General features: G+C 28.7%; 2 protein-coding genes across 3 annotated transcripts; both read right to left on the bottom strand.

Moving 5' to 3' along the window:
- Window positions 1-5,127: 5,127 nt before the first annotated feature.
- LOC107924996 (transcription factor MYB102) lies at window positions 5,128-7,032 on the bottom strand. The gene is made up of 3 exons (XM_016855570.2): window positions 6,790-7,032; window positions 6,554-6,683; window positions 5,128-6,092 (listed from the first exon to the last, which is right to left on the bottom strand). Exons 1-3 carry the CDS (start codon window positions 6,920-6,922, stop codon window positions 5,408-5,410), a joined length of 948 nt encoding a protein of 315 aa, XP_016711059.1. The 5' UTR covers window positions 6,923-7,032; the 3' UTR covers window positions 5,128-5,407.
- An 8,616-nt stretch (window positions 7,033-15,648) lies between these two features.
- On the bottom strand, window positions 15,649-19,417 carry LOC107924949 (putative PAP-specific phosphatase, mitochondrial). 2 transcript variants are annotated; one of them, XM_016855527.2, is made up of 9 exons: window positions 19,180-19,409; window positions 18,984-19,080; window positions 18,307-18,406; window positions 17,815-18,020; window positions 17,624-17,683; window positions 16,785-17,176; window positions 16,524-16,602; window positions 16,394-16,444; window positions 15,649-16,046 (listed from the first exon to the last, which is right to left on the bottom strand). In XM_016855527.2, exons 1-9 carry the CDS (start codon window positions 19,284-19,286, stop codon window positions 15,891-15,893), a joined length of 1,248 nt encoding a protein of 415 aa, XP_016711016.1. In that variant the 5' UTR covers window positions 19,287-19,409; the 3' UTR covers window positions 15,649-15,890. The 2 variants fall into 2 exon arrangements, 1 of the variants encoding a protein (XP_016711016.1); XR_001691887.2 differs by having other exon boundaries at window positions 16,027-16,046; window positions 16,714-17,176; window positions 19,180-19,417.
- Between the last annotated feature and the right edge of the window lie 1,753 nt (window positions 19,418-21,170).

Raw genomic sequence — 21,170 nt, 5'->3', positions numbered from 1 at the left:
TAATGACAATTTCCACCTTATAGAAAAAGATAAAGCAATTTTTCTTTTTTACTCACACACTAATTTTGAATTTTGACAATTTTTTATATTTATTTTTAAATTTAGATTTCATTAAAATACGATTATACGATATTCTTTTGTGAAATTTTTAAAAAAAAATCATATAAAAATTATTATAAATATAAAAATATATATTTTACAAAATTCAGATAATGACGTAATAAAGTCGGCGAGTATCATATTATAATATTTTAATAGAATCTAAATTTTAGAACTAAATTGAAAAAAAAAAGAAAAAAGACGACTAAATTCAGAACAAGAATAGTCCAACACCAATTAACCATTTCTAAGTCCTTTTCCAGACAGCTAGCTAGCTAAGGTTCGATTAACGAAAATTTACCATTATCCAATCACATATACACACACATGTATACAATCGAAAAAGTCTACTATCTTTGCTCACAATTCACATTACAAAACGTTTTCTTATCGTCACATCTACGAAATATTCCATGTTTTTGACATATTAGAATTTACCTTTCATGCTTTGGGGTCAAAATTTTTTTTATATTATAGGATCATAATTGAATTATAATTTTATAATACAAATTTTCATCATTTCATATTTTATAATTTTATTAATTTTAAGGAATTAAAAGAAAATTTTACCACACAAAACATCACCCTTAATGACATATCATTTAAAATAATATATATTGTTTATTTAAAATGTGAAATTTTTTATAAATGTATTGTTGAGTTGGTGTCCAATTGATAGCCAAGTTGATAAACATTCAAATTAATTAATAATGATAATAATGGTAGATAAATATATTGAAGGTGTTTGGTAAATAGAGTTTTGGGTATTTTTTTTAGTTGATTTGGGCACAAATGGGAGATTAGGTAGTCAAACCCTCTAATTGTAGTGTTTGGTAAATGGAAATTTACAAGAGCTTATTAAGCTAAAACCTCTAATACAAAAAACACTCTGATGAACAACTTTTTTCACAGTTGATTGGGAATAAGATATGTGGAATGACATATTTGACAAAAATTACTCCTTTTGCCACATCCTCTTAATTAGTAGCCTCCATTCTCTCATTTTCACTTTCACCTCCAAATTAAATCCAAAAAAATTCACTAATTGATTTTCATAATGGTTGTTTTAATTCCTTGGTAATAGTGTTTTATTTCAATAATTTCACCTAATAAAGACTTATTATAAACAAATAAATACTTAACAATAAAATGTGTCATGCCCTTATTTATCATTTTACACGTATCAAATTTTAGCTAAGTTTTACCGAACACTTTTAAGTAAACAATTAATAGAATCAATTGGTCAAATCAGCTACTGTAATTAGCAATAAGCTATCAGCTAATTGCTAAACAAAACCATTAACTTATTTAGATGATAGATTAATTAGTATCTACTATATTGACAATGCATGCATCAACTATAATTTTTTTCCCTTTTTCAAAAAAATCATGACTTTTTAATCTCACATTCCAAATTAGAAAAATCTTTGTCACAAAGACTTTTCTTTCTTAAACACAAAATTCTCCACATTTTCCATATAAGAGTTAAAAAAAACTGAAGTGAAACCCTAAATGCATAATTAAGACAGGAATCCCACTTTCGAGTGTATTTCAACATGTTCGAAAGAAGAAAATGTCTTTGGTCGGTCGAGAAATGGTGTACTGTCTATTTCTCAGGCTGTGGTCGGTTCATAGTCAAAGAAGAACCTTACCCCTAATTATCTTCATAAACTCAAAATTTTCTACCATAATTGACACCTTAAAACCCTAGTAATATCCTTATATTCAATTTTCTCTACATTGGACGTACAAATTACGTAAACCTTACATGGGAGGCTTTGACTTTTATAATTGGTAAAAGAGGAAAAGAACCTTCCAAGTCTGCTTATAAATAGCTATTTATTAAATTAAATTATGAGTTTTAATCTTTCTAGTTGTGATAATTTGTGCTTTCTACTTTTGATAACATTACTAATAGATCAAAATTGAAAATATTATTAATCGTAAACAATTAACAGTGTTAATAGTATTAACAAATTTATGGATATTCACATTGTCTCTCTAACAACAACCGTTACTAATGTTATTAATTTGGATCTACTTATAATGTTATTAAAGTAGAGGGACCAAATTATTTCAAACTAAAGTACAAAAAGAGATTAAATACAAATTACCAAGAAGCTGTTGGTTGAGGTGGTAGATGTGCACAAATTTAAAGGAGAGAATTTTACCATTATATTAATTTATAATATTTCAAGAGACCTTGAAAGTAAATTTATCATTTTGAGAACCAAAGATCCTGCTTGCCTCTTTGTAGAAGTCTCGCGCAACACAAATTCTAACTTTTTGGAACGTACATTTATCGGGAGAATTTTACCATTAATCTCAAGTTTAATGTGACTTGAAGAAACCCTCGGTTTTACACTGAAAAAGAAAAAAAAATAAAAAATTTCAAATTATGAAGTGTAAACAAAATCGTGTCGTCTATCCATTGTGTAAACAAAAGTTGGTTGCGGATATATGTGAAGAGATGAATGTGATCAAAGGCTTTCCAATTTCCATCCATATATATTTCCTTGTGTTCATAGTTTCTGCGTATGCAGAAATCAATGCAAAAAACAAAGCCGAAATTAAAAAAAAAAACTTATTTGAAGCAAATATACGATAATATGAGCATCCATGCACGAGTTTCATGTGTCAAAAAAGCAAAATAATATAAGAAACAAAAACAAAAACAATGTGAGAAGGTAAAGATCCTTCTTTTCTTAATCAGTGGTCGAAGATTCGATTCTTATCCTGAATGTGGAATAGCTTTAAAATTAGCGACCAGTATCTATCTCTTAATGAGCTTACAGAATGCGAAAGATTAATTACTGAGTTCATTCCAATAAATACCTTGATAAGAAAAAAACAACAATTGTTGAAAGACAACAGCAGTATATAAATAAAGAATATGTACCAAATAAACTTTACCAAGTGGGAGCCAAAAATTAGAATTTATCTTTATATTAATTTATAAATTTATTATTTTTTAAAGAAATTAAGGTTAAAATTTTACAATTTTGGGGTTCAAAGACCTACTTATAGGTAAATTCATAAGTTTTTTTTTCTTTATAAAGGGAAGAGAGGCTTGTTTAAATTCGAATTTTAATCTGACCTTAAATTACAAATTAATGAAAATCTTTTAATATTGAACTAATTTTTTTATACAATATAATCTTAAACTTATATACCCATGTATTACATTACTAAATAAGTGAATTTACGGATTGAATCCAACTTCTAGTTTCATCCTATATTAATATATTTTTTTTAAGTTTCACTATTATAAATATAGAATTTAATAAAAGAAGAATCGAATAAAACTTACACATGACATACACAAATAATAAAATTAAAAATCTACATGTCATAATTACACATTATAAGATTTGAACTTAAATACTCAAATATCAATACTTCTATTTCATTTGGCCTAACAAGCTTTGGTGCACAAAATTAAGTGTGAACTATGTTAATCATGGATTAATATAAAATACTATTAATTAGCATGATTATGTGATTTTTCTTTTTTGCATAAAGACAAAGTAGTAAGTAATTACATGTTAATGACAAGAAAGAAAGTCAATGTTAAGGTTAAGTGTGGTTACCCGGTCAACCGGTAAGGCTTTTAAGTGTTTCAAAAAAGTCAAAAACCCCATGCATGATTGAGTCCACGTGTCCCCTAAATGCTGACGTGATGAGCGATCATTAAGACACAAGACCCCGCCATGTTTTTTAATGGTGGTCCCCTACACGAGCCCTCATGGGACAGGTCGACACGTGCCCTTCTCTTTTATTGTTATTATTTAGGTCAAGCCCCAATTTACCATAATCCCCCATGCAAAATTACCTACTTTATCACTACATGAAAAGACAGTAGCCGTAACAGGTGTCATGTACACGTGTCGTATTCACGACCTCCGACGTTGTTATGGACGGAAAGCCCGCCGGTATTTGAATTCTTGTCGGGATCTATGAAACCAAAATCTTTCTCCTATAATATATATATGTTTTAGGGTTAATTCCACAAAAGTCCAATTTTAGGGAATTTTTTTTTAACCTATCAAATTCAAGTCATCCGTATAATATGTGGAACAGTTTTTTTTTTTTAAATTTGATCCATGTGATTAAAACAATCATTTAATCAAGTACGGTATCAGAAAATTTTTTTGGGAGTCAAAATTAAATTATAAATTTTAAAATGAATTAAAGTACAATTTTATCTTTGTGTATACTTATTATTTTAGAATTTTAAAGAAATTATACTAAATATGTTTCATCTTTAGGAGGTGGCGAAGTGTATTTTTATCATTAAACTAACATATAATTTTAAAAATTTAATTTTAAAAACTTAAAAGGACTAAAATGATAATTTATCATTTGGGGGTTAAGGTCCTGCTGACCCTTCAGTGTCGTTCCTACATAACAATTAGGGTAATGGAAAGATATAGCTAATATGATATTGATATTTTGAAGATCAATTAAAATGTTTTAAATTTTGAAAATTTATTTAAAATTTAAATTATAATTTAAGGATATCTACTACAATTAACCTTTATTATATTTTTTATGATTGAAATTATCAAGCAACACAGTAGTTAGATCTTCATTATTTTGTAGTTTAGTGGTTTAAGTTAAAACACTTTCTTGTTGTAGGCAAAAGATTGCACATATTAAGGAAGGGCTAAAAAGATACTTGCTTTATTTATTACGAGTGTCAAAAATCTTGTGAGCAAAGCCAACACCATCATCCTTATGTATGATTTGATTTTACGAGTCTGATCATATTTGTTCTATTTAAGATAATATTTAAAATTATTCATAATCCATTCTTAATTTATAAATAGAAGAATAATACATTTTAACATATTTAATCTCATATCTTTTTGTATTTACAATAATACTCGTTGTTAGACTCAATCCACTCTTAATATATATATATATTTATGTGTATGTTTATATAGGAGGAAGACATTTGTGTTTATATTTGACATGATTTGAATAAAAAAATGATAAGACGACTAATCTAATAATAATATGATAAGATACAAAGCAAGATATCGAAAATAATAATTAAATAATGGTAGGGACATATCAATAATGGGAAACTTTTCAATATAATAAAAAGGACTAAATTAAAAAAAGGTAGGACCTTACTTCCTAATACAGTAAGCTTGAGAAAAATCACAACAACAGCCAAAAAAAAAAATTAGCAGAAGGTTTTACACGTATCAACAACAACAACAACCCCTTCACTGAATCCAAAAAATCAAAACCTCATTTGTGAGTATTTTGATTTTTTTAATTTTAATTTTTTTTTTGCAAATTACATGAATTCATTAACATCCAAAAAATCTGGGATTTCAAACTTCAATATATCACTGCTATAGCTTTCATCTTCAGTGCTGCTACTGTTAATGTACGTTGAATTATTTGAATTCAACGGCGTTGGACTCGATGAAGACGGCGTCCTGAAGCTCGGTTCTCCGTTTCCGCCGCCGTAACAGTTTGACGGTACCGGAACGTAATTATCTTCGGTCAAATATGGGAGTACGGCATTGGCATTGTTTTGCCAGTCAGTGAAACAGCCATTAAATGGGAACTGATCTATTATTACATTAGGGTTGTTGTTCATCACCGGTTCTGCTACATTTGTGTTTTGCATTAATGGCGGTTGCTGGTATTGATTTTCGTGGAAAAGAAAATCTGGGTTTTGGTTTTCACGTTGAGGTGATGACATGATAGACGTGGCTAACCTTAGAATCTCAGGGTTCACCAAGGGTTGAACACCACCGCCGCCCCCGAGCAACCTCGTCGACATGTTCATTTGAGACTGGTTATAAAAAGAACAACAACCTAAGATTGAAGACAAATCAAGAAGATCCAATCGTGGACTGTGTGTCACTGGATCAATCCCCATTCGAAGCAACCTCTTCCTAATATGTGTGTTCCAATAGTTCTTTATTTCATTATCTGTCCTTCCCGGCAACCGTGCAGCTATGGCAGACCACCTATACATTACACATATATAATCAAAAACATTATAGAAAAAAATAAGGTAAATGGGAAAATTGCTTTTTAGTCCCTTAATAAATGTCACTATATGATAAAGTTGCACTTTAGCTTCCAAAAAATGAAAAGATTTCTGTTTAATACTTTCAAAGGTGACGAAATTTTAAATTAATACAAGATAAAATTACATTTTAACCACACAAAAAGTTATAGTTCAATTACGCCCCTTTAAAAAAATTTTGGATTTGCCCCTGACTGAGAGTTAAATTGCATTTTGCCCCTTCTATTTTAAAAATTGGCAAATTAGTCCTTACATGTTAGGTTAAAGAGTAAATTGGTCTTTTATGCTAAGTGTATCCTGATTTTTAAGAGAAAGACCAGTTTTGAGAATATAATCCGACTCCTTTAGGGGTCTCCATGATGATTTTACCAAAACTGAAACAACTGAAATGAAACTCACTTGTTGCCCAACACACTATGGAGTTGAGTTATGGCTTCTTCTTCTTCAAATGAAAACCTGCCTCGTTTTATGTCAGGTCTTAAATAATTAGTCCAACGAAGACGACAACTCTTTCCACACCTTTGTAACCCTATTTTATTCAACAACAACCGAAAAAAAAAACTCCATTATAACATACCATTATATAACATATTCATCAATGGAAATAAAGGTAAAGAAGAGATTCAGTACTTTACCAGCATTCTTGGGCAATGTTCTCCAATTACCATAACCATGTGTTTGAATATAATCGATAAGTTTCTGATCTTCTTCAGGTGTCCATGGACCTTTCTTCAGACCATTTTTATCACAGCAAGGTGCTCTTCCCATGGTGGAGTTTTTTCAACGAAGCTTTTTTTTTTTTTGGGGGGGGGGGTGTGGTATGTATATATGCTAATGAAACGCAGCAAAAGAGAGATGTGTAGGGTCCGTAAGGGGACGTACCTGTATAAATAAGCTAAAGTTTAAGCCAAGTCAACAAGATTGGGTACCGTCCTCTGTTTATCACTATGGCAACGTGTCCCTCCTTTGGGGAAAATTTGGTTAATTTCTCGTTTTGGTCCCTTAACTGTATTCATTTTTGGAATTTAGTATTTATACCTTCATGGTATTAACTACTTTGGGGTAAAAGTACCAGGGAAGCCTATATATTTATAGGTGGATTGCATTTCGGCCCATCTACTAAAAACTGGGCAAATTAGTCCTTATACATGTTGAAACGTACAAATTAACCCTTTAAATTTTATCTTTAAATGATGATGGAAAACGTCATATCCATGCTGAAAATTATTATTTTTTAGATAAACTATAAAAATTGTCACCCAATTATGTCTTTCTTCCTATTTTGGTTACTCAATTATTGATTTTTTTTAGTTTAATCACTAAATTTTTTGAAATTAAATATTTTAGTAGCTCTAAGTTAATGTCGACCTTTTTTATTTGTCTAGTAATAAAATTAACCCTATAATATTCACACATTTTATTAAATTGATCTTAAATATAAAAAAATTAATAAATTTAATCCTCAATATTTACAAAATTTGTTATTTTAGTTTTAATTCTAAAAATAAATAAATTTAACCATTATTATTTACAAAATTTGTCAAGTTAATCCTAACACTAAAAATTAAGAGATATTTTTAATCTTTTATAACTCATCATTAACCTATTGTTCGAGATTAAAAAAATTTGAGATAAAACAAAAAAAATGAAATTTAAGATTAAAAAAATAAAATTTTTATCTTTGCCCTATCGTTTTCCCTAGCGTGGGGAGGGTTCTCCTTACTTTCTGGAACCATATTAGCTGTCAACAACATAAAATAGTCACGTGTCTATCTTCTTTTCAGTGTTTGCATTTTCACAAAGATTGGGGCTTCACAGGACTTGATATATAAAGTTAAAAAGACTGTTTTACCCTTTGAAGATGACTTGCTGGACCAATTATCTTCCCACCACATGAGGGTAATGCAATCAATTTTCCTTTTCAAATATTTTTTTCACTTCATTAATTAAATTCTTATTATTACAAATAATTGATTTCGGTGTGTTGGTACAAAATTAATTTAGTTCATCACCCCGTTAGCCAGTTATCTTTTTCTGCATAGATGTTTAGAGTAGAGAGGAGAAGACTCTCTAGCGAAGAAAGAAAATAAAACTTAGGATTATCTGAAAAGCCGACCTTCCTCAAAAAATATTTAGAAATGTGTATAAGGGAAGCTTTTTCGAGTCGAATTAAGATATATTTTATTTTATTTTAATTTTATAATACGATGTTTGCCGAAATATGTATATCTTACATTTATATTATGGAAAGATATTAAACATACTTCATATTTCATGGGTTTAAATGGAATAGTCGGGATGAGTTCGAATAAAAACATTAGTTTTTATTGTATCTAAAAATAGGGGTGAAGTAAAAAATTTTTGTTTAAAGGAAATCTAGATAAAATTATAAATTTCAGAAGGTGAAAGCTAAAATTCTTGCATTAAAATATTTAAATTCAATTATTAATTTTTCAAATTCCATTTAATCAAATGTTAGAAAAGCCTAAACTGTATCTTTTAATTTTAGGGAGGGACTAAAAAGCAATTTACCCATTTAGCTGAAGGCAAGGCCATCCTTATCCCTTTCGCTACTCCTTGGCCAAAGAAACTTAAATTCAAAATCCATTAAATAACCTCAACTCAAAATGATTCGAATAACTTAAAATGTAGTGATGTAGTCAATGGTCAAACAACCCCTTGATTGATGGTATAATTTCAACCTTAGTCACTCCCAAAAATTGACAATTCAATTTAATCCCTTCTACCATTTTTATTGAATGAAAAAATTGCAATTTTGATCCCTCTCAAGAATTAAAATAAAATTCAATTCAAGCTATCTTAATACAAATTTTTAGCTTTGCCCTCCCAATTCTTTTTAAATTTTTATGGTCCCCTTACACAATTTCTTACTTTACTCCCTCACGAAATGACCTAAACCCTAAAATAATCAGAATCTAAAGGGTTCTATTTGAAAAATTCAAATTTTAAACCCGAATGATTTAAATCCAAAATAACTTTAAATATCAAGTCTTGCCCCGATCGACTAATCTAATCACAACAATGGTCATGGAAACTTTCTAAATTAAAATTCTCAAATTTTGTAAGAAATTGGAAATAACCCTAGAACACGTTAAGCTTGCAATCTTATGGTCCAAATGGTTTTACAAAAAAAATGGAAAATTAAATACATCATCGTTTTGTAAGAAACTTAATCAATAAGCCCCAATTTCCTTTTTGTCTCAGTCACATTTGACATACGATTATATATATATAATATATATATTGTTGCATCCAGCAAAACATCAAGAACTTAACTTCATTGACTTAATCCAAAATTCGAAGAAACAATTATTAGTTTGAAAAAATGGCTTGCTTCTTAAAACCAATGGTTTTCAAAAGATGGGTCCTTTTGAAAAAAAAAATAGAAAATAACTTTTCAAAATTGTGGTTTTGGACACATTCATATACTATTTTTTTATGGATACTATCAATATTTTTAAAGTCAAATTAATCACTATTCTTTTATGGGCTATACAGCGATATATATTTATGAAAGTTAAAATATAATTTCATCATTATATTGGTTTATATGTATATGGCTTTTAAGATGACTAAATCAAAATTCTAACAAAATTTAAGGGGAAAAATTATAATTTTATTATATATTAACTTAAAATTTTATAAAATTTGAGAATGACTAAAGCAACAATTTTCCATTTTAAGGAGGGTAGGTCCTTGCCAACCTCTCTCTCTTCGCCCTGCAGCGATTGAATTTGAAATTAATATCAAGAGAAAATTCTACAATTTATAAGTGACCCGACCATAAATTTATACAAATAATTATTGAATTTCTTTAATTAAAATAGAGTAATTATTGAATATAAAAAAAAAGAGGGAGAAGGCGATTGTTAAGAAGAAGAAAAGAAATAGTGAAAATGTAGGAGTTGTTAAAAATTTCAAAGTTACTTTTAAGTCTAAACTCGAAACCAATAATGGAATCATTCAATTGGGTCCACCATATTTCATCCTAATTCCTTTTCAACAACATTATTGAGAAGATGATGACTAAATGTCACAATTTTTAGACTTTTTTTTGTTAAAATTTCACAATTTTATTATAATATTTCTTTAAAAAATTCAAGAAAATAATAAATAATAAACAGCTCTTATATATATATATTAGTTTTTTGAAAAATATTTTTTATATAAAAATTAGAAGTTATTTTCACTATATTTAAACATAAAATATTTATTTTGAATAAAAATGATTTGATTTGGATAATTATAATTTTTAATTTATATTTCAAAAACTGTTAAAACACTATAATTTAAATCGATTTTTAATTTTTCAATTTTTCCTCACCCTTAATTAAAATAAATAAATTATGGATATTTAAAAAAAACTAATTAAAAATATAATATTTATTTGCATGCATGATGGTATCTTATTACTATGAACCCCTTTTCATTTTTCTATAAATATTCCCCCGATTCAAATCTAGTGCTATGATCTCAAGCTTATACGTGTCAGAATCAGAGGCATTTGATTCCTAAAGTGGGGACCACACCTCATGAAATCGGCTGGTTATCAACCCATCATAAGTCCATCACGTCATGAAATCTAGATTGTACACGTCATAACAAAAGCAAATCTTACTTAACAAAAATATATTTTAGGGGTTTATCATTATTTAGTTCTAATTTATATCACACTTTTTTTGATACAATATTTAAAATTATTTATAATCCGTTCTTAACCTTTAAATAAAATGGTAGTACTCTTCAATGCTCTTCCTGTACTGATAATAATATCAACACCTAAATATATCACTGGATATGTCGTAATTTAGTTGTAATTAATTATTAATTTAGTCTCTAATTGTATATTGCTCCTTGCATGCTTATAATATTATTTTTTGAGATAAATCTCAAAATTATACCTGAACTTTGATTTGGTACAATAATGTACATGAAATTTTAATTGTGTTTCAATACGAAACTTTAATTTTATTTCAATCATACACGTTTAAAGAAATAAGTCATTAATTTATTTTTATATTGGATAAATATAATTATTTGTATATGTAATATATAAGTATAAAATGATGCTATATCAACAATTATATTAATAGATCAAATCAAAATTTCATATATAAAATTTTCATATGACCAGAAAATTAGTTTATATTAATAAGCCTTGATTAACATAATAAAATGGAATTATAATATTTGGTTTATGTCCCCATGCTTGCTATCATGGGGACACTAATGTCAAAGAAAACAAAATGAAAAAGAATTATTTAGGAATATATTATGATTCATGGAGATTTACGAATTGAAATTAAAAGATAGTATTATAATTATATGCTTACATAATATGATATTATTATATGTTTAATAGGGTAATTACATGTCCAAAATCTAGGGTTTGCTTCTGCATGGGTTTTCCAAAAGAAGTTGCATACGTGTTCCTTTTTCATGTTTGACTATGGTATAGATACAGATTACCTCAATTTATTCTACTATTTATTAATTAAAGAATTAATTTTTGTTAATTATGAGCTGTATTTTTGGTGAATTATAAGAGAAGAGGATAACAAAACCCTAACAACAACGCGACTAGTATAATTTAAACTCAAACCACACCTGGAATGGTGAACACCCCGACTATCAAGCTAATACACAGTTCTTAATTGTGTCAAAACATAAACATTTGCCTCAAACCCATATCTTATAATGCTGTTTATAGATTACGTGATCCAATACAGCTGATAAAAAGTTAACAAAAAAAACTCGAAAATTGGTTCGAACGCTTGTGTTTTGGGTAGTTTTGGTTTATAAGTTAAATAAATTATAATTATTCAAGCCAAATTGAATTTATATTTTAAATAGTGAAAATTGACTTTTTTTTTTATTTACTTGAAAATTATTTTTTTTAAAAATACTTACTAAAAACAATTGAAAGTTTATTAAATAATGTCTAAAAATTATAAAACAAAGTTTATTTTTAAGGTATTTTTTATGTCCGTTTTACAATTCATATTTAATGTTCGTGACTCTTTTTTTAAATAAAATTTATTTTATCTAAATAAAAACCTAGGACCTGAAATTAATTATATGAAATAATTGAGAATAAAATTATCATGAACAGTCAGACCAAATGCATTGCATTTGGGGATATGATATAAATGTATATACATATGCATGTGCCATGCATGAAATTTTAATTGTTACTATTTATAATTAATTTAACCATGTCTATTTGAACAACAAACAATGCTTTCGCAAGAGGTCGAGAATTTTCCAAAAGAATCAATGGTGTATTTGAAAATGAAAAATAGCGACCCAAGTCCCAAGTAGGCCTCGTATTAGTTTGGTGTTAAATGTTACTTCAATTTGATAAATTAAATTTTAATTATTGTATGAATATTTTAGATTTGATGTTTTTAATACAGTTCATCAATAATTACACATGTTTGATATTTAATCAATGTATTTTAAATATGTTTCACGTCATATTTGAGCTGACATTTAATATCAAAATTGATAGGTAGGCTGACACAAAAACCTAATTGATAGAAAATAACACTTTAAAAATTCAATTGCAACGTACATTTTAAAGTTAAATGCTAATATATCATCCGATGATGTTGTAAGGTTTTTTTGGAGGGTGAGCAAACAGTTAATTCGATTGGTTTGATCGGTTTTTTTCTTCCAATTTAATTAATAATCTACCATTAAATACACAATAATCAAACCCATCAACTTATATGGTACAAATAGATGTAATTGAATTAACCTAACATTGGTAAGTTAGCCAATTTATTTAAAATAAATATTTAAAATATTAAACATTAAGTTGGTTGGTTCGATTATGAAATTCAACAATTGTTAATCGACAAACATAACCAAATAAACTAATCCTACAATTGATTTAACCACTTGAACCATTTAAACTGAAATCACATTAGATTTGAGGTTAAGAGTGAGTTATTACTTCTAAGAAGCACTTTTGGGATGAAAAAGTGTTTCTCCCAAACTAAAAATTAATCGAAAAGTATTTTTGTTCAAAAGTTAAAAAATTTAACTTCTCTCCAAAAATGCTCTTTTTTTTCTTTCAAAAAATATTTTCGAGAAATATTCTTAAACTAGAACTAATTCTATCGAGCCAGAATAAAACCCTTCTCATAAGTGTATTTCACATTACATTGGAATTTATATTTTCGTCTTTATTCTAATGAGGTGCTACCTTCTTTAGTTTCACGAGATGAAGACGTGGTGAGAGTGGATTCGTTTGAAATATCCAATGAGAAATATAATTATGGAACATTACATCTATATATAGAGCTAGAATTTTCATGACTATGATCAAATACAATTTTGACACATAGATAAGTCTAAGTCTTATTTTTTCATGTTTTGAGTACGGGTGAAGTCTAGAAATCAGCATATACATAAATATATGTATATATATTGAAGTAAATAAGGTTGACTTAAAAAAAAATTAAAGCAAACCCCACCCCTTCCAACATAAAAATCTTCTTGTAACTTGAACTTTTAACTAGCTTAGATCTTTTGCTGTACATACACTTTGATAGGTTTTTTTTTTGTATATTTATTTGGGTCTCGTGCATGTGGTTGGCAAATGAGAACTCGGGCGTTCTTAAATGAATTCATAGGCTGCTATTTGCATCTATCTCAGTCACTTCATTTATGAACAATCCATTAACCCTACGCCACGGCATTATTTTCGGTGGCCAATTAAGGGGAAGCTTAGTTACAGTGGCATAAAAATATAATATTAAAATATATTGTAGGTAAAAACTATTATGTAATAAATATATTTATAAAAAAATAAATAAGGTTTTCGTTGAAATTGTAAAATTAAAATATTTAAGGTTATGATGATTTAGATTTGAATCTTATGGTGTGCATTTTCAACAAAATTATTTTATAATATTGTTGGTTATTGTTTAAAATGAATAGATTTTCGATAACCTTTAAGTAATAATATACACAATATGTATCAGGGGTGTAGTTAGGGGATTTGGTAAGGTCTCGATCCCCCTTAAAATGAAAAGTTTTCTATTTAGGTCTTTTAAAATTTTAAATTAATAAAGGTAAAATTATACATTGGTCTCCCTAAAAATGATAAAAATTTGTTAATCTTTTAAAATTTATAAAAATATAGGCTATTCAAATAGTGAAATTTTATTTTTATTATCGTAAAAATTACAATTTAATTTCAATCCCTTAAAGAAAATTTCTACCTTTGCCCCTGATATGTACCAATAATTGTTTGGTGCATTAATAAGACACATTATACTTCCGAGTAAAGAACTTACGTTTGAACCCCTAGAGATGACATTATTTTGAGAAGTAATTGTGAACCTTAAAAATATTAGACTTCAATGGCATATATATTTACAATAATAAAACACATGACCGAGTTGATGTCACCCTTCAACTAATTCTAATCTCAATTGAAAAATTACCAAAAATTCTTTTCCTTTTACAAAATAATTTATATTGTTCCAAAGATTTTTTTCTATTTTTTATTTTTTTAGATTAATAAAAATTTAAGTAATGATGATATTAAACTTTTAACTCCATTTCAATTAAAACATTATTTGAATTCTCTATAAATGTTTAATAAATATATTTGTTGCTATTAACATTATCTAGTATATATAATATGCCGGTAAACATTTAGTAAATTAATGTCAATTCCATCATAGGCACATAGTGAGTTTCAGTACAAAATTGAAGTAGATACCGTTCCAATCAAAACCCATGTTATCCATATTAAATTTAATTTCCAATAAGGATAAGTATTTGATACAATACATTCCCTTTTCATATATTTGAATAATTGTACCTCTAATTATGAAATCAATCCTTTTATTTTATGAAAACAGAAAAAATTTATTTTTCTACTTTAATTAATTTACTATAATTTGATCATCATACTTCATGAAAACTGAAAAATTAGTTTAATTAGATAATAGAGTTGAACTTTGCCGTTAAATTGTTGAAAATAAACAATTTAGTAATTTCTACGCAAAGAAATAACAAAAAAAACATTTTAGCAAATTCTATATAACAAATTAACAAAAATCAGTAATTAAGTTCATGCATTTACTAACAATTAAACTAATTTTCTAATAAAAGACTTAAATTTTATAAAAGGATGAAACTCAAAATTAAATCAATGATCGTACCATCACACATTCATACTCACCTCCAAATACTTTAAAGAAAAAAAATTAATAATATAAACCAGTGTTACTTCATAAAATTTAACAAGCCAAATATTCCGAGGAGACGCTCAAAAGGTGTTTTAGACAGAATTTCACATCCCTTTTTCATCCATTAAAAGACATTCGGAAATAAAGTTTTCTTTTAACTCCACAAGTGAAATTAAAACTGTTATGTGCCCTAAACCTCACTTTTGAAGTTAAAAAGCTCCATCACCAATATATCAATTAATACTCCTTAAAAGACTAAAAGCATTAGAATAAAAGATGACTTTACATTACCAATAATTACATATTACACAATACACATGCCTAGAAGAAGTTCCTTCTTCTGACTATATGGTAGTTAATGGAATAATTGAAAATTTTTCAATATATTCCTATGAATAAACTAAGTGCTCATTTTACACATTGCAGGATGCCACAGGATTGAATGAAACATGATGATATTCAAAGAATTGAAAAATAGAACATGAATAATCATACCGTATTTTAATTCAATGTCGCACAACTGTTGAACTGGAAGATATCATCTCCACTATCTGCTGATGGATTTTGCCATTAGTCACAAGAACCCCACCAGCAGGGCATATTATTCTCCGTTTAAATTGATCTGCTGCAAGATCAAGTTCACTTCCTTTCCAATCCGTCACCTGAATTAACGATGTCAATTTATTGTACTATCGTTAGCAAATCAATTAATGATATAACAATCTTATCGAATTTGGAAGTAAAAATTTGGAACAGTGATGCGGCCAGTATGACAGGACAAATAAAGAAGTGGTCTGTAAACAAAACAAGGATATCAAGCTCAATGTCTTTTATTCGTAAGATTTAATATGTCCTACGGATGTCAGTTTTTGTTTTTTCGTCTTAGTGTTATTGGCTCGGCGTGGAACAAGCAATGAGGAAGCTACGGAAAATGTCTTGCACAATGACCACTACCAGACAAATCTCATCTGATGACAACATTCTATTACTAATGAGGTGTAACATGTACCTTTCCTCCAGCTTCATGAACACATATCATACCAGCAGCATGATCCCAAGCCTAAATTGTAAAGGAGAATATAAGTAATTATATTGCTACAGAGTTTTTGTGCTCAATAAACTATTAATAAAGATTATACCTTGGTCACTCTTTCAGGTTTAACTTCAAGAATGAAAACAGATGCCCCACCAGAAGCCACCATTAAGTACTTGCATAAACTGCAAACAAACAGAGACGTATGTCATGAACATGTCATTGATACATTACTGTAAAACTCTCACACAAGAAAAGAAAAAATATAACAGAAAAAAGAATTGTGCTTTAGATACCATGCAATTCGGTGAAAGCTCCATCGAGAATCACACAAGTAGAAAAACATTGTGATAGAAAGCCAACAAACCTTCCACAACAAAAGGGTAAAAGACGAATTTCCTTATCCCCGATATCATCATTGTCATTGGTTGTTGCGTCGTAGAAAACTGACAGTGGCAGTGACTCCCATGCTTGACTATCTGGAATGCAGAAGTTGGCTTTGTGTACCAAAGAACAACCATCAACAAAGCATCTGGTCCAGTCGGATGAAGGTCTGAACGAGCTATCAAACATGTGCCTTAACCTCTTTGTCCAAGTTCCACAGCCAACATGAGCAACCATAATGATCCCCAACCCAGGTGAACTGTTTTTATAACCTTGAACGTCGGTAATGGACCTGTGGAAAGTATCTACAACCCAGTTAGGGCAGCCCATGACTCCTAACATGATCTCTCCTTCAACTACAAGAGACAAACCTACCTGAAAATTCAGAATATGCCCTCAGCCATGAAGGTGAAAAAGAAAGATTATGCTTAACTGATAGCAAAAGATCACTAAAAGAAAAAACTTCAGTTAACAACAGCAACAACAAAGTTTACACCAATCACAATCCTAAAACTTGTAAATGTCAGTTTTTTTTTAAAATGAAACTAAACCAGAAATGTAAATTATGACAATAACTATTTCTTTTAGAATTTTCAAGCATGCATATTATCATATGTTTTATTTGAATGTAATGCATCATTCATGCAGAATAGAATATTGTTGATTATCTTGAATCCTGTACAATATCAGTAAATTTTGTTAAATAATGCCGGCCAATAAGTCAATAACAATACACAAGTTTTGACTAAGTTTAAATTATGTTTCATGGCATGAAGAAAATGTTTCAAATGAAAAGAATTAATTGAACCAAGGCATACATACCACATATATGGCTTTGCTTCCTTTTACAAACCCTCGTGTGCCATCAATTGGATCCAGTATCTGCATCAGGTTTGTGGACGTAAAAATGTCAAAAAGTACATATCCAGTACCTGGAAACTCTTTTATTTATAATCAGCAAAAGTCAAAACTGCAGTTTATGGACAAGCTTAAGTAGACTGTATAGGCTTTACCCAATACGTGGCTGGTTTTGTTCCGAATTCAGTCCTATCCCCTCGATCGATTGCTTCCAGCACATCAGCATGTGAAAATGATTCCTCATGAAAGCTTGTTTTATTAGAAACTGCACTTACTACAGGATCCACGAGATTTTGGGACTGTAAAAAACCAGAGTCCTCTTCCGCCACCAATGGAATTGAAGGGAACAATTTACCCAACTCTATCATAGAATCAACAGAAGCAAATTTTCAATTATCTCATTAGTTAAACTTTCTTACTTGTTAATCAAACAATAAGCACCCTGATTTTTCAATTGTCATCATAAATCATATATTCTCGCATGAAAATAATAAGAAAACTGTAAAAACTACTCTAAAGGAGAATGTCACAATTATGAAACATTATGCCAAACTCTATTTCAAACTCCATTTTCTTAATTCTATTCTAAGTAACATGCAATATGTTCAATTAAGCAAACAAAAACATAGAGGCATTAACGGAAACACCTAAACTAACAAGAGCCTGGACTCCAAAATCTGCCACTGTTACTGGAGTTTGGTCATTCTTTTCCAGTATCCGCCCATCAGATAATGGAGACCTTTGTACCTACAATCACAAAAAGTAAAAAACTCAATTTTAATAAATAAAATTACAAAAGTGAGAAAAATGCATTAGAACAGAACAATTTAATCAAACAATGGCTAAAGAACAAGAGTCGAGATTTTCAAAAAGGCTAATTACATCACGCAGATTCCATATTCCAATTCTAATTATATACTCAAAACTACCGTTACTGTATCAATCTAGTCATCAATTTAGCCATAAAATGTCAGCTTGAATCGGAAGTAAAATATATTTAAAATACGTAAACAAAATTAAAAACAAGATCACAAAAGCAACTTAAATTAACAGTGTTAAAAAAGATAGGTAATATAAATAAAATTAAGAATATTATTTTCTTTTTAACACGTCAAACTCAAGTTGCTTATTGTAAAATCTGAGCTGCATTTAAAGTTGACTAGGCCGACGTAAATTTGAACTGTCATTTAACTCTCAAACTAATAGCTCCTCCAATGTATTCAAATGATGGATATAATACTAACACTTTAAGATATCAATTTAAAATCTGATAATAATTTTAAGATATCTGCTACGATTAACCTTCTTCAAATTTTTAACTTACGTCAATGCAAAGGCTACAAGCTCTCTCCACGAGCTCCACCGCAGCTTCAAGTTCTATGTGGTACTTAGCTTTCTCTTTTGCGAAAGGAAGAATCGAGCTGAAATATTTTGCGAAATGCAGAAAAATAAATAACTAATAGTAAATTAAAGAAGTAAAACTTTTAGAAAGCTTCATAGTTTGGATAGAAGTGAGAGACCTAACTGTGACGAAACGACTGCGGAAAGGTGCAGGGGAAGGGTAGCGGCGGAAGAATCGGACTCCGGGAGGAGGCCGGAGGAGATGAAGATCCATGGCGGGAATCATGGGAGTTGTTGAAAGGCGGAGAAATAGTGATTTGTTGGTGAGTATTGAGTGGAAAGGAAAAATTGGTTTGCTGTTGCTGAGGTGTAGCAACAAGGAATACGAAGCGTGTAGGGGAGGGTTGGGGGAGGGCTTGAAACGGTCCCTTGTGATATTGGACTGGGCTATTAGATTTTCTTCCGTTTTAGGTTTCTCCTAATTTATTTATTTTGGAATCGCTAATGGGGTTGTAGTAGGCCTAGTCAGCATTCTATCGAATCAAATGAATTTTTTTAGGTAATCGAGTTGATAAATTTTATTTTATCTTTTTAAATTGATTTAAATTTTTTTTGAATTAAGTGAGATGTAATTTGAATAGAATTGAATATATTTATTCGAGTTAAATTAAAAAAATGAGTTTGGGTACTTGTAGCTACTATCATTTACTATAATCAAATTTACCCACCGTAATCAAATTTGTTATTAACTTTCATCCCCTCATAATTTATTTATTAATTTTTATATACGATTTAGCTTATTTGCTTGCTTAGTTGTTTCAATTATATTCTAATTCTTGTCACAATGTATTTTGAAATTAAGGGTCTGTTTGATTGACGGAATTGATTTTCCGGAAAATCATTTCCAACTTTTTCAGCGTTTGATTGGCGGAAAACATTTTCCATTTGGAAAATGAACTCCAAAACAAGGGAAAATGGGTTACATTTTAGGGAAAATGTCTTACCCTTTCAATTTCCGTAAGACATTTTCCGTGCTCTCCTCTCTATCGCCTCCTTCATTCCTTCCTTCATTTCCGGTAGAAAACTGCTTCTGTTTATCGATTTTCCAGTAACTTATTTTTTTAATTATTCAATACTTATTTTTTTAACACAATTACAAATAATTTATTTGATATTAGTTTTTTTCAATTTATAACGATTAATATTGTAGCTTAATAATTGAGTATTATTATAAACAAATCATTGCAATATAAGTAAAAATAATTTAAAATATAAAAAATTATTAATATATATTAATATATGTAAAAATAACTTTTCCGAAAAATATTTTCAAAAAATCTGCCAAGCAGCAGAAAATATTTTACACAGATTCAATCAAACACTAGAAAATATTTTCCAGTAAATCATTTTACAGAAAAGTAAAACATTTTCCAGAAATCATTTTACGGAAAATATTTTACTGGCAATCAAACAGACCCTAAAAAATATATTAAATGTAAAAAAATGTGATTTTTTAATAAAATTTATTTTAAAGATAAAATGTGAAATTAATATCATCATAAAATTTTAACACGAGTATTTTATGACATCATCAATAATTCAATTTTAACATAAATTGATAAAGATTCAGATGATTAAAAATATAAATAGTACAAAATGTGAAATTTAATTCAATAATATAAATAATAGACATAAATTTGAGAAAAAAAAGTTTCTTTTTTTTGAGGGGGGGAAGTGAAATGTTTGAGGGGAAGTAAAAGTTTTGGGAGAAAAATAAAAGGAAATTTTTTTTAAGGTTTGGAGCAAGTAAATTTTTTTGGGGGAAAGTAAAAGGGCTAGGGGGGGAGGAGAAGGGAAATAAAAGAGATTGGTATTTGGTTTATTCGAGTTATTCAAATTTGAAATTTTAACTCGAAATTTGAAAAAAAATTTGAGTTGTTTCGATTCACTCAAAGAATTCTATTCTAATAATTCGAAATTTGAGTTTTTTTTTCGATTTTTTTTTGAGTTGGATTGAATTTCGCTCACCTCTAGGTTGGATTGAAGGTCATTGTATTAAGAGCAAATTGCATTTAGTCTGCTTTTACTAAAAAATGGACAAATTAGTTATATCAAAGAGCAAATTGCATTTAACAAATTGTACGATATATCAAATAGCAAACTGATCATT

The sequence above is a fragment of the Gossypium hirsutum genome, chromosome A10 (genome assembly GCF_007990345.1).
Source record: "Gossypium hirsutum isolate 1008001.06 chromosome A10, Gossypium_hirsutum_v2.1, whole genome shotgun sequence".
Lineage (NCBI taxonomy): Eukaryota > Viridiplantae > Streptophyta > Magnoliopsida > Malvales > Malvaceae > Gossypium > Gossypium hirsutum.
The sequence above is the reverse complement of the archived record's forward strand: the minus strand, read 5'-3'. Positions and strand labels throughout refer to the sequence as shown.

Coding starts and splice junctions, on each gene's coding strand:
- LOC107924949 (XM_016855527.2), bottom strand. CDS start 19,286: ATGATTCCCGCCATGGATCTTCATCTCCTCCGGCCTCCTCCCGGAGTC. Junction 17,177..17,623: donor GAAGCAAAGCCATATATGTG/GTATGTATGCCT, acceptor CTGAATTTTCAG/GTAGGTTTGTCTCTTGTAGT. Junction 16,445..16,523: donor AACCTGAAAGAGTGACCAAG/GTATAATCTTTA, acceptor TTTACAATTTAG/GCTTGGGATCATGCTGCTGG.
- LOC107924996 (XM_016855570.2), bottom strand. CDS start 6,922: ATGGGAAGAGCACCTTGCTGTGATAAAAATGGTCTGAAGAAAGGTCCA. Junction 6,684..6,789: donor AACATTGCCCAAGAATGCTG/GTAAAGTACTGA, acceptor TGAATAAAATAG/GGTTACAAAGGTGTGGAAAG. Junction 6,093..6,553: donor CATAGTGTGTTGGGCAACAA/GTGAGTTTCATT, acceptor TGTAATGTATAG/GTGGTCTGCCATAGCTGCAC.